At 29.7% G+C, this 13,100-nt stretch overlaps 1 protein-coding gene across 1 annotated transcript; it reads left to right on the top strand.

Moving 5' to 3' along the window:
* Nucleotides 1–7,365: 7,365 nt before the first annotated feature.
* Nucleotides 7,366–13,100, top strand: jagn (jagunal). The gene is given in 5 exon segments (XM_088238963.1): nt 7,366–7,588; nt 7,823–7,964; nt 11,426–11,680; nt 12,826–12,875; nt 12,877–13,100. Coding segments are annotated over 5 exon segments (615 nt in total). The 5' UTR covers nt 7,366–7,499; the 3' UTR covers nt 12,956–13,100.

The following is a 13,100-nucleotide window of genomic DNA, read 5'->3' as shown; positions in this document are numbered from 1 at the left end:
GATATAGGCACACCAGCAAAGGCTGCCTGCTTACAACAAATAATTATTATAATAATAAAAAATAATGTCGTAACTCACAAACAAAAGTTTCAGACTGCCTCACAGTATCGACATAATTTATGTAGATATTTATCTAATATTATGTACAAATCCTAAATACATGAATGCAAACATGGCACAGTAACCCAGGAGACCTTATTGTGCATCAGAATGGAATATGTCTAGTCACGGGCAAATTAGACCTTATCAGATTCATATTATGCCTTTTTATCCTTTGATGTGACCAATTTCTGTATATTTTTTATGACTAGTTCTGATGTTTTTCATTATTATTTTTTATATTAAATATTTTTAATTTATAAAATTATTATTTGAAACTAACTTTTGAGATTTAACATTTAAACCTTAGAGTAATAATGCGCATGCTATAGAGGAGCCCTATCACATGTTTTTTCTACGTTTGGGCTCCTCTATAGCTTGCGCATTATTACTCTGAGATTTAAACTATATGACTATGTATTATGTTTTACATAAAATCACTAAAATACACTAATGATAGTACAAATAAACTTTTATGAAACAATAAAGATACAGTAGATAAACTAAAACAAGCTGGAATTTATTTATTAAAGTCCCGGCTTCTGTATTGGTAAAACAAATAAAAACGTCATCAAAGTAACAATAAATTTTCAGAATTCGCTAATCACTTTATTGATTATAATCACGCTTTTAATAACAGTAATGGATTAAATATCTAACATATTTGTAATAGAGGCCTGATTTAGATTAAAACAAACCATCACGCGGTTTCTCCGTAAGGGTAGGCAGAGAGGATAGAATGCCATATTACTCTGTATTTGCATACAGATCTCGCTTCCTCTACATTCATAAATATTCTCATGCACATGCGCCGATTATTCTGACTTTTGAAATGTATTCTGATAAGATGATGTATTTTGGGTACCTACTTGGTTGGTTTATTTTTATGCCTTGACAAAGGAAGTCATGTTCTAAAACCACTAGACATACAGTCGAACTTGCTTATAACGCTCACGGAAATAGTGAGATCTCGGATGCAATGAGGAAACATTAGTTGACAGTTTAGTTTATAGTTTTATCCATACATTTGTTCACCTTTATAACGAGCTACTTCTCAGACATACTGAACAAAAATACTGTCAACAATAAGGAAGTTCAGTGGTTTTTTTTATTATTTGTTCATAGACTATTAAACTAAGCCAAAATATTTGTTTTTAATTTGTATGTATCGTTTATCAACGCTATGCTTTTTTAAGTTTTGTATTTCTGAAATTAATCAGCATGTGACGTCTCAAGTTCTCTTCCGCTACTTCTCGGTTAGTTCTGCCGATTGGTCCATTTACGGTAAGTTAACCGGAAATCTTCTACAAGTCCCTTATCATTGGTTGATTCATATGAACTAGTGACGTCATTCAAAGAAGTTTGTTTTCACTAAAATATGTTTTAATTTTTTTTATACGTTTTCAAGAAACTTTGCCGTATAATTTAATGCTCTAATTTTTACTGCACGTAAGAAAAAGATTTTTGTATCCAATTTCCCGTAGGGCTGAAGATCCTCATTGGTCAAAAACTCTAATCTTTGAAAACATATTCTTCGAAATAAGAACCTAAATATTAAAATCCAAATGGACGACTAACTTAGAACCGATGCCACCAAGCATCGGGATCGGATCACCTTTGTGACAATATATAAGTTTCTAAGTACCTAATTGGTGTTTTCCCCGACAAGTATCATTCATATGGTTAAAATCGCATGTAAAAAATCCAAGTTTTGTGAACTCGATAAGTACAAACCCGGCTCCTCTTTATAATTTACAACTTCTTTTGTGGTTTATCAATGACATCCTAGTTTTTGGGGGTTTTTACTGCGTTTTTCTGTTTTTTTTTTTATGATCGATGCATTACGGGGGGTGATGTCAAATCAGTTTAAACCATACCCTTGAATTATAAACATGTCAACTAACAAGAGGAAATGTCTCTCAATTCTTGAAAAAGTGGCAAATTGTGGAATAGAATGTGGTGTTAAAAATATTAAATGTTTTCTCTGTCAACATTGTGGAAAAATAAGAATGTATATTTTTCTGTATTTGAAAGGAACATTAAGGACAAAAAAATCGGATGTGGTATGTTTGTAAAAATTTTCTCGACATTTTTATTTTTATTTTTAAATTACCTACATGTACTTAGTGACAATAATATGCCATGCTGATTTTTAAAAAACTGCTTAAAACGAGCAAATTCAGTCGGTCCTTTCTTCCTCGTAATAACCAAGCTCAACTGTATTAAATTTATTTCATTGATTTTACACTAACTAAAGACATTGCCAAATTATTTTTTGTTTAATTTAATATAAATTCATTATGTGTTGTTTAATCTATACACAAAATAATTGTATGTTTAAATTTTCTCTGTGAATGTTTTGTCAATATCTTTTATAATATTCATTGAGTTTACGAATAAAAAAGATAATAATTTAGATTGTTATTTATGTATAGTGCAATAAAATACATTCTTATATTGAATATGTATATTATGTAATATTAGTGAAAATTTAAGACAGACGTACTTAACTATGCAATAGAACGATTATTTTATTTACCACTTTTTCATTATTTTGTTCATTAAAATATTTGTAAATTATTAATAATTTATGAAATTTAATTAGTGGAATAACACAAATCGAATTTTGAATCAACATGAAATAACCATAAATGATGAATGTTTCTTTGCAGAAAATCTTAAAGTAATATTTATGTTAATAGAATACTTTAGCCTTTAAGATCATTTATTTTTATTAAATCTATTTATTTGTCAAGCACACTGTTAGCATTAATTCTATATCCTTAACCAGTTCTTCTGTCTAATTTATTTGTTAATTCTAAGCTTGCCTTAAATTTAAACAAAATATCATTGCACCATAGAAAATAAGAAATATTGCTTTTTGTAAGCCTAAAAAATGTCCAATATTGTCACTAGCAACTTAATATCAGTGAAATAATTCTTGTATTTTTACATATATTATAAATATTGTGTATTGATCATAATATGTAAAGTAGTTAATATCAATACATATATATATATATATATATCTAGGTGTAATTCAGATATTTGCAGATTTTTTTTAAAATACCAAAGTGCTGTTGTGTTTCTCAATCACTTTTAGAATATTTATAATTTTGTTTTATTTTTGTGTGTATAATATCTGTGGCTTGGATCTAGAAAGGCCAATGTCAGATTTCACATTTTTCTTGCCACCATTTTGTAGAGGGTCGATGTCAATGAAAAAAATGTACATTTAACTTTTTTACATACACATACATGTCGCACCCCTAGTTTTAGACTATGACAAGTCAAAAAATAGCATTCTGAGATAATTGAATTTAAAGTTTCATTTCTCCGAAAGAAATCAAAGAATGTGTTTAGTTAACCGTGTTTTTTTATAATTTGTTTGTCAGGATTTGTATTTTAAAATGCAATGTTTTAAAAAATACAATATTATAAGGAAATTGTGTTTATAGTCGCGTTTTTGAGATATCATACTCTAAAACTAGACCATTGAAATATTTTAATCACGATTTTGAGTTAACTTATCATGTACATTATTATTGCACTAACAAAAGTAGGAAATGAGATCATTTTTCTTTAAGATATGGTGCAAAATAATAAACTAATTAACATATTACAACAGAGATGAAGAACATTTAAGAGAAGGTAATCTGTTGATGTTTGTTCATATATGGGCAGAATAGTGAATGTTACACAGTGTGTAAAGTGGCCACTTAAACCAGCCATTGACAGGTCATAAGCCCTGTAGGTGCCTAGACGTCTATATTACCTTCTCTTAAATGTTCTTCATCTCTGTTGTAATATGTTAATTTAAACAGCTCCCCAGGGAGTTGCATCCAGTCCTTGTCTACAAAAATTTAGACAAACTCAAAATATTGTTGATAATAAACTAACATTAATTATGAACAATTTTTTTTTTATTTTCGGCCAAAATAACCTATAAAAACAAAAAAAAAATTGAAACAATCTCAACAAATTTTAATAGTTTATCAATGTAACTGAAAAAATTAAAAGGACTTTCGAAGTCTCTTGCAAAATTACAAAGGTTTATAGGTGCAAATTCATCAATTGGAATAATTTCAATCATTGTTTTCTTCAGAAGTCGATGGATTTTCTCTTCGAGTGGTATTAACGACTTTTAATAAAATTATTTATTAAATTATTATTTTTAGGAATCAAATTTTTCTTGCATAGGCTAAAAAGATCTTTCTTTTTTTGTTCAGTCATTCCCGGGTAGCTCAATGTAAGCATTGCAAATTAAAATTAGCAAATTTAATGTGGTACCAAAACTCAAAATTAAGTCATTAGTCTATTCTTAAACTATAATTCAAAATGTAATAGTCTAAAATTAATAAAAATGTTGTTTTCTGATTCAAGACTATAGCAACTCAAAATATCATAGTCTTGAAATATCACACAATATGATTTAGGAAATTTAAGACTATATTTTGTGTAATTAAATTGAGAACAGTTCATTTAGACTTGTGATAGTTTTTGACCAGGTAGTTTATCATATTATCAATACTTCTACATTATTAACTCAAAATCTCAGTTTTTTGACTTGTCATAGTCTAAAACTAGGGGTGCGATGTGTTGTAATTGTAGTTTTTATTAATATTTGTTACCGAAGACGTCAAACAGTTCATTAGAACACCACAAAATGGCTAAATACTTACTCTCCTGTAATATTAAGATTTACGACATTGGCCCTTAGAAATCTCCGGCACAGATTTATTGACTGTGTTCTGGACAAAGGCTTCAAACCACATTAGGGAAATATCGTTTTTTTCTTTAAATTATGAATTAATGCGGGGCCATGAAATACTGTCGATAGAAAAAAATATTTTTTGTACTTAGTACTTAATAGTAGCATAAAAAATATTTTTACATTTATAATTTTTAATTATCGCGAAAACGCTTCATTGCATTGGCCACGCTCCTAATACGCTACGACTCAATTGAATTTTTACCATTGTTTGTGACCGATAAATAGACCGTCGTATATTTCACGAATCTTGGCGTCACAATTGTCAAGCTCGATCTTTTCGCGTTTTTGTGGAGGCATATTTTTTATACATTTCATTTTTTAAATTATAAATGATATTCACTTTGAAATTACAATTAATTTTTCTAAATCCATTTTACATATTTTTATCGATAATTGTAGTATGTGATATTTCCCTATTATGGGAAAAGTGGTTTCATTATTTAAAATGTCGAGCCATGTTTGCCAAAATATCATAACCGACAAAATCAGTATTTTACAGGAGAATATTTTTTCTTCTTAATTATATTAAGAAATATACATACTTTCAGAACCAAATTTTAATAATGAAATGAATATTCAATTCTCAAAGTATATTCTTTAATAACTAAGAAGAAAAAATATTCTCCTACTAAATATTGTTTTTTTGGTTACAATGTTTTAGCGATTGTGACTCAATGTGTTTTTAACCAATTTTTAACAATAAAAAATATTTAAACCACAAACACCTATTGACCTAATCCCTTTTCCCAAATTTACCCACACGGTTGGTTAAAAACACATTAAAACTAATAAAACAACTTCGGCCGAAATTGTGGTTTGAAGCTATTGTCCTTAAATAGTAGCCGACATGTAGTTTTAAAATAACAGTTTATTGTGTTAGATTTTTTACTGTACATTGTTTATTTTTCTATGCATACCAGAGTTTATTGTAAATTATGCAGTTCTATAATTCTGTGATTAAATTATTTTCTTGAATCATGACTTCCAAATAGGCAAAATTGTTTTGTTTATAAATTTATGTGTAATTAAATATTTTAATTGTAAGTATTTCAAACGCTTATGATAGAATCTTAATTAAATTAACTAAAATATGTAACAAAACATTTGTTTATTTATTTAAAATGTCTAATTTAAAACAATAATTGTAGGTTTACATTTCTATCATTTAATTTAACAGACTTCCTACAAGACAGGACAAGACTACTTTCAAGACATATTTTCATATAAAAAAAAACATTTAATCTCTTTGCTATAATAATAATACTATAATCATAATAGTATGGTAATGTGTGTAATATTATAAATTATTGTAACAAAAAAATTATATGTAATTCCAAATGGTTTTTACTGTACTAAAAAATTATGCGTACATTAAAATAACTTACACATTTAAGATTAATTTGTTTTATTCCTTAATCCTGCTAATTACTCACTGAGTTATAGATTTTATTTTGTCACTGCTAAGAACAACAAAACATGCAAAGCAAAACAGATGTAAAATTTAACAACATTAGACATACCAACGTTTTCATTCCAAGGAGACGGGAGTGACAGAGACAGTAGTAGACTCTGGTATTCTGATGTTAAAGGCTCTTTTGGACATGCACGCTGCATTTGCTACTGTAAACCATAGTATTTTGCTTGAACACCTGGATAGAAATTATGGTATCTGTGATCAAGCACATATATGTGGTTCAGTTGATATCTTGATAAAAATGAATATGCACTTGTATTCCAGGGTAAAAGTTAACCCAAGTTAGAAGTGTCTACTGGAATGTATCCAGGCTCAGTACTTGGACCGTTTATCTATCTCCAATGAACTTAAGAAATAAAAAAACTTCGAAGAATGTGTATTGCGGTCTCACTGCTATTCGATGATACACAGATTTGTTTTATTGTAAACAGGAAAGAAAAGTATGCTTATTGGCTTAATTAATAGATGCATACATAATTTGTACAATATAATATTATAAAAAATAAAAACACGAAAAGCAAAAAAATCCCTTCAGAAACGGTGTTGTTGAAATACGAGTATTTAAAAAAAAAAAGTCTTTCTCTACCCCATGGAGAGCGTTCATAATCCCACTGCAAATCAATTAAAAATCTCTAAATAAATTTCGACAAGTATCTACCTACGTTATTCACTAAAATAATTGTTCATTATTTTGACGTTTAATTATGTAAGCTAATATAGTTCTTGTGTATGTGAGCATAAATACTGGTTTTGGAAAATACAACAATTTAACCTATATCAAGATAGTTTATTCTGAATACGGGAATTTGATTTCTTTAAAAACGCTACTGAGTTCTTCAGAAAAACAAAACGGATTAATTTTCTGGTTTAATTAATAATGAAATACAATTTAATACTTATCCTCAGTTTGTAATTTTTAAAGTTCAGCCTTGTGGTTCTTGTTTTTGATTGGCTGTAAAATAATTTAGCAGCCAATCGGTGTAGAGGGCTGAGCGAGTTTGGTGTCTTTGGTGAACTTGTAGCCGCTCGATCTTGAAGGGTGTCGTTGGCGTACGTCGAATAATAATTATGTAGCTGAAGCTGGGCTGTGTTTTAAAATAGTTTTAAATGTGCGAATACCTTTACGGTTTATAAGTTAAATAATACGAAAAAATGGCGTCACGAGGCGGACCGATGATAGTCGGAACAGACGGTGCTGATTTCGAGCATCGGCAGAGAGTAGCAGCTCAGTATCAAGTCAGGTAAGATATTAAATCATATATGTTCACATAGCACCAGACGTGAAATATGGATTTTTGTAAACGTGTTTGACAGTTGTCATGAATACAATGTACTCGGAAAACTTCATAAATATAAATTAGTTTATGTAATTTATAGAAAACATATGGCTTATTTAACTATCCGCTTTTTCTTTTTTGACATTAGACATATTTATACATAATGTAGAAGTAATATGGAAATGTAATCTGTTTCAGTGCACTCAACAAGTCCCGACTAAAATATTGCATATTTTTTCATCATCTTCTATTTTTTGTTATGCTTGCAAAACTGTCTGCCGATATACTTGACAGATTAGATATATTTGTATTAGAAATTGAAGAGCTACAAATCCCCCAGGTAAACAGACAGATTATCTTTATTTTTATTCAACTTCGTTTTGACATTCCCTATAACAACTGACAAGACGGCTCATATTATTGTATTTATAATACCCTTAATATTTGGTTGGCAGAACAGTTAACTTAACTATTTTTACAAATCATCTAATCTTACCTAGACACATTAATTTAAGCATATTTTTGGAATGTCACATAGCATATAATAATCTTGAAATATTTTAGTTTCCTATAGCGACTGGCATTAACCTGCCTTTAATATGAATGGTAACAAACCCCCTTCAAGTGCATGTATTATTATTTATTTTATGTAAAAACTTGCTTTTAATTTTGCATTGTTTTTGAATAGGTTTTTAGTAGATAATATCATGAACATTTTACTTTTAAATTTAAGATATACATATATTATTGATTGCCTTTATTTACGTACATAATAACATAGTGTGAAATGAAAACTGTTGTATTTACTACTAATTTTTTATGACCTTAAGATAGATGCTTTTTTAGGGCTTAAAGTTTGTTTTCCTGGCGATGTATCTTCAATGAAACAGAACTAAAAAATCTTTTGTATTAGGGGGACCCAGGTATAGATCCTCGGTTACTTTTCCTGTAGCCAGTGATTAAAAAATGTACATGTATATCTGTGGATTGGGTCTAAAAGGGCCAATGTCGTAAATCACAACATTACGGCAGAGTAATTTTACAGGTATTTTGTCACGTTATAATAAACTGTTTGATGCGTTTGAAACTATTTTCAATACAAAACACTACCACAAATGTATGTGTATATAATTTATTTTAAATATGTGTATTTTTTAATTGACATGAGCCCTCTACAAAATGTTCTCGGCAAGAAAAAAATAAATTCAACATTGGCCCTTTTAGACCCAAGACACGGATATATTGGTGTGGTATCCATATAAAGTTCTTGTGTAATTCATGTTCATGTATGTACACTGTTCGATTCCCAAGTAAAATTAAATAAACATTTTTTTTTTCATAATATGAAAGTTGGCATATAAAAATGTATGTGCAAATTTAGTTTCAACATATTGTATCCTTACACATCTTTTTTATTATGCTGTTTTACATTGGTAATAAACGTAAACATTCATGAAAAAATAGCAAAATTAGCAGTTCACAATGGAGTCCTGGTCCTGACTTTGATGTATGGGAGCGAAGTATGGACTTGCTGAATGCTGTCGAAATGCGATCTCTTAGGCGAATGTGTGGTAAAACTATGTACAATAGATGCACAAATGTTGAGATCCGTACATTACGCAAGGCTGAGATAAGCATTATGGACAATTCAAGAAAGGAACTCTGCGTTGGTTTGTACATGTAGAGCGAATGGACAGCGAAAGAACAGCTAAAAATATTTACGATGCAAATGTTGATGGATGTAGAAAAAGAAGAAGACAGAGAAAGACATGGCATGACCAAATCCAACAAATACTTGAAGATGGATATGTTAATAGTCAGAATAATTTGTGCGCGTGCATGAGAAGATGTATGAATGCAGAGAAAGCGAGATCTGTATGCAAAGATAAAGCGATGTGGCATTCTATCCTCTCTGCCTACCCTTATGGGGAAACGGCGTGATGGTTTGTTGTTGTTGAAAAATGTTTGGAATGTACTCCTTTAAATCTGCATTTTTACACAAATTTTCAACATGGTTGAAAGATTTCTATGAATAATCCGGATAAAATAAATATATTACAGTACTTATTTTTATTTTTAAAATGTTTTATGAGAAATTTAATTTGAGTAAATATTCTACAAATATAAAGTTCAGCGTTTTTGGCAAAAGTATGCTGAGTAAATATTCTACAAATATAAAGTAACATGACTGGTATGATTGTATAAATCCAATACTGCTATGTATTCTAATATTACAAAAGATATGAATATGAAATTTTAAGTTATGTGAAGAAAATATACGGCGCTTTCCAGCCAGAAAACAAAAGTGTGTTGATAGAACACCATTATACCTATAAATGAAGGTTAATCACATGCATTAAAATGGCTAGCGTTTTTGAGTTACTAAATTCTTACTGTTTTTCCCTTGATTTCGCTTTAGTCAATTAAAATTATATTTTAGTTGATAAATAATTAAGTTTTCTTTATCTATAACAATAAAGTATCTAATACTTTATCACACAAAACAGAGTGAGATCTATCACATTATTGTAAATAATTTTTTTTTGTGTATAACTTATAAATTAAATATAATATGTACATTGTTATTATTAGAGCACACATAAGAATATGTTTATGTTTGCCCCAATTCAAGATTCAAAATAAAATAATAATAAATAAATAAATAAAATAATGTTTCTTGACATGCGTCTGGAGTTGCCTATTTCAATCACTATTTTAAGATCATGGTATATTTCTTCATTGTATTACAAAAACTTGTTCTAAAAAATTGTTTAATAAGTTTTAGAAATGCAATGAAGAAATTTACCAGGGCTGGTATTCCGAACGCCTTTACAGCGCGCTATAATGCGTATTTAGTACGTAAAAACGCGCTATGCCGCTCTATAATCGCATTCAGAATACCAGCCCTGGATCTTAAAATGATTGAAATAGGCATCTCCAGATGCGTGTCAAGGAACACTATTTTCATATTAAAAATTATTTACGATAATGCAATAGATCTCTCTGTTTTGTGTGATGAAGTATTAGATACTCTATTGTTTTAGATAAAAAAAATATTTCTTCACTAAAATATAATTTTAGGTAACTAAAGCGAAATCAGGGGGAAAAATACAGTAAAAGTGAATATCTCGAAAATTTAAACGTTACTGAACATGACTGACCTTAATTTTACAGGTCTAAGGTGTTCTATCACCACAATTTTTTTCCTTGAATGTCTGGTCACCTGTATATAAGGTTTAGTAAAATGAATAAGTTTATGGCTGAATATCATGAAAATATTCTAAATATGGATGGCCTAAAAAGTCTTAGCTTAATTATATAAACCAATGCCTAAAAAATGTTATTTCAAAAACTAAACTAACTGAAAAGTTTTACAGGATGTTTAAAAGTAAATTAAACCAGAACTATTCCAAGGCGAACAGATTTTGCTATTCTGAAAAATTTTATTTTGGATTTCCGAGCAGTGAAAGTTATAGTAAATTGTGCAAGTATTAAATATTAATTTTTACACCTCAACCGAAACTAGCCTATTAAATTTCAGTAGAGGAAAAATAAAACCCTGTTTTATCCCGGAGACTTATTTACTAACTAAATTGTTTATAATTCGTGGCACTTTGCTTCCCTGCGTTTGAAGTTCTTCATTTATTTATTATGGTTCACAAACAATAAACATTACATAAGACATTGGTTGAATTATTATTATTGTTGTCTGATTATTTTTATGTTTAATCAGAAGTAACTAATTTTATTATTAAATTCTCATTTGAATATTATTTTCTCAATCCTGTTTTATATTTGCAGCCCCATTTTTGGGAGTATGTCTGGTGCCTTTCCTTACTTTCTTCTTACTTGGGATTGGCCTCTATCAAGCGCAATAGAATTATCACCATGAAGCAGTACATGTTGGGAATAATAGTTTTTGGTTACCTCCCTATATTGTTCTGTTTGATTTATTATTTCTCCGACTGCTGGCGTTACATGACAGGAGACTATACTGAAGATGAGGACTCTTCAGAAGAAGATAACTCTGATGAAAATTCTATCCAAATGTGGCAGGTTCGTAATCCATTTTTTTTCTCCAAATTCATACGGTATGTAATGCACATGTTTTAATGAATAAATAGATTATATTGTATTTATTTCACTGCCATAAAAAATATAGAATAGATATAAACTTTGAGCAATGATACCCAATGTTGGTCTACAAGTCTAGGGGACATGGCATTAAAAAAAATAAGATTAAAAACTAAATAATTGTTGTGTTTTTGTCCATTTTGACAAAAACGGAACAATTATTTCACCTTTTGTGTTGCAACAAAAGTGTCACGCTGTCATTTAACTAACTTGTTTGTTTTTAGATATAAACTATGTTTTGCATTTATATAGGTTTGATCTAATAATGCTAAGTAAGTCATTGTTACAAATTCACACCGATGTGTACGTTGTCTGTCTTTGTCATTGAGGTATATAACTAGAGTAAACATAAGCGTTTGAAATATGTTCCCCCAACCTGCGGCCAATTGGTCCATGTTTGATAGAGCGTTTGCCAGCTATTTTTTTCCTTAAAATGACTAAAATGCCTATATGTACGCTAAGATACTGCACAAATCGTTAAGCAAAAGCGAAGGTATAACCTTTCACCGGCAAGTAATGTTCTTATCTTAATCAATACTTATTTAACATAGCTATTTTAATCTCAAAAAATGTCTTATTAATATGTTAAATTTGTGAGTTATCTCCTGTCTCCGTCCTGCTCAGTTAGTCGGGCGTAAAGCAAAACGACAAACAAAGGTGACGCGTATGCGGAAGGTAGTGACATACTGAATAGAACTTACAGTAGACCGATGTAAACAGTTCATGCTTTTTTCTGTACTACTTGTTTTACCTGTCAAAGTCGACGTGACTATACTTGCTATCTCCGCTGGTCAATCCCTGTCCTTTTGGGACGACTTTTTAGCTCGGATTTGTATGGAGTGTTATCTCTATATATTATATCTCAGTGGTGTTTGTTTTGTATTGTTTCTTCTGTTTTTATGTTGTTTTTAAATTAAATTTTAAAATGAGTGAGTTTATGTAACTCTCAGTAATACGTATATTTAAAAAAATAAAACAACGCTTTTTAACTAAACTGTTTTCAGTTCAAAAGTGATAACTTTAAAATGGTAATTGTTCAGACCTAAACATTTACAAACACTTTTCAGGGTTATCCTTACGGGCTTCTGTGGATGGGATTTGTCCTGTTGGCTTCCCAGACACGGATTCTCCATGTGCTTTGCGTGGAACCTGATTAACGCTTGGAAAGCGCGTGGAGCACTAAGGAAAGAGCAGTAGAAACAGTTTACCTAATTATTGCACAAAGTATTTTGATACCCAAACGATTTTCGAGCTTACCACCTCAAATTGTCAGTGTTGTTTATACACAAATGTGCATTAGCACTATTTAATGTCTCCTTAAATTATACACAATGTTTAGCAA

Source organism: Micrasema longulum, unplaced genomic scaffold, assembly GCF_059751315.1.
Source record: "Micrasema longulum isolate JH-2025_06_02 unplaced genomic scaffold, ASM5975131v1 h1tg002024l, whole genome shotgun sequence".
Taxonomy (NCBI): domain Eukaryota; kingdom Metazoa; phylum Arthropoda; class Insecta; order Trichoptera; family Brachycentridae; genus Micrasema; species Micrasema longulum.
This window is presented reverse-complemented; position numbering and strand designations above follow the sequence as displayed.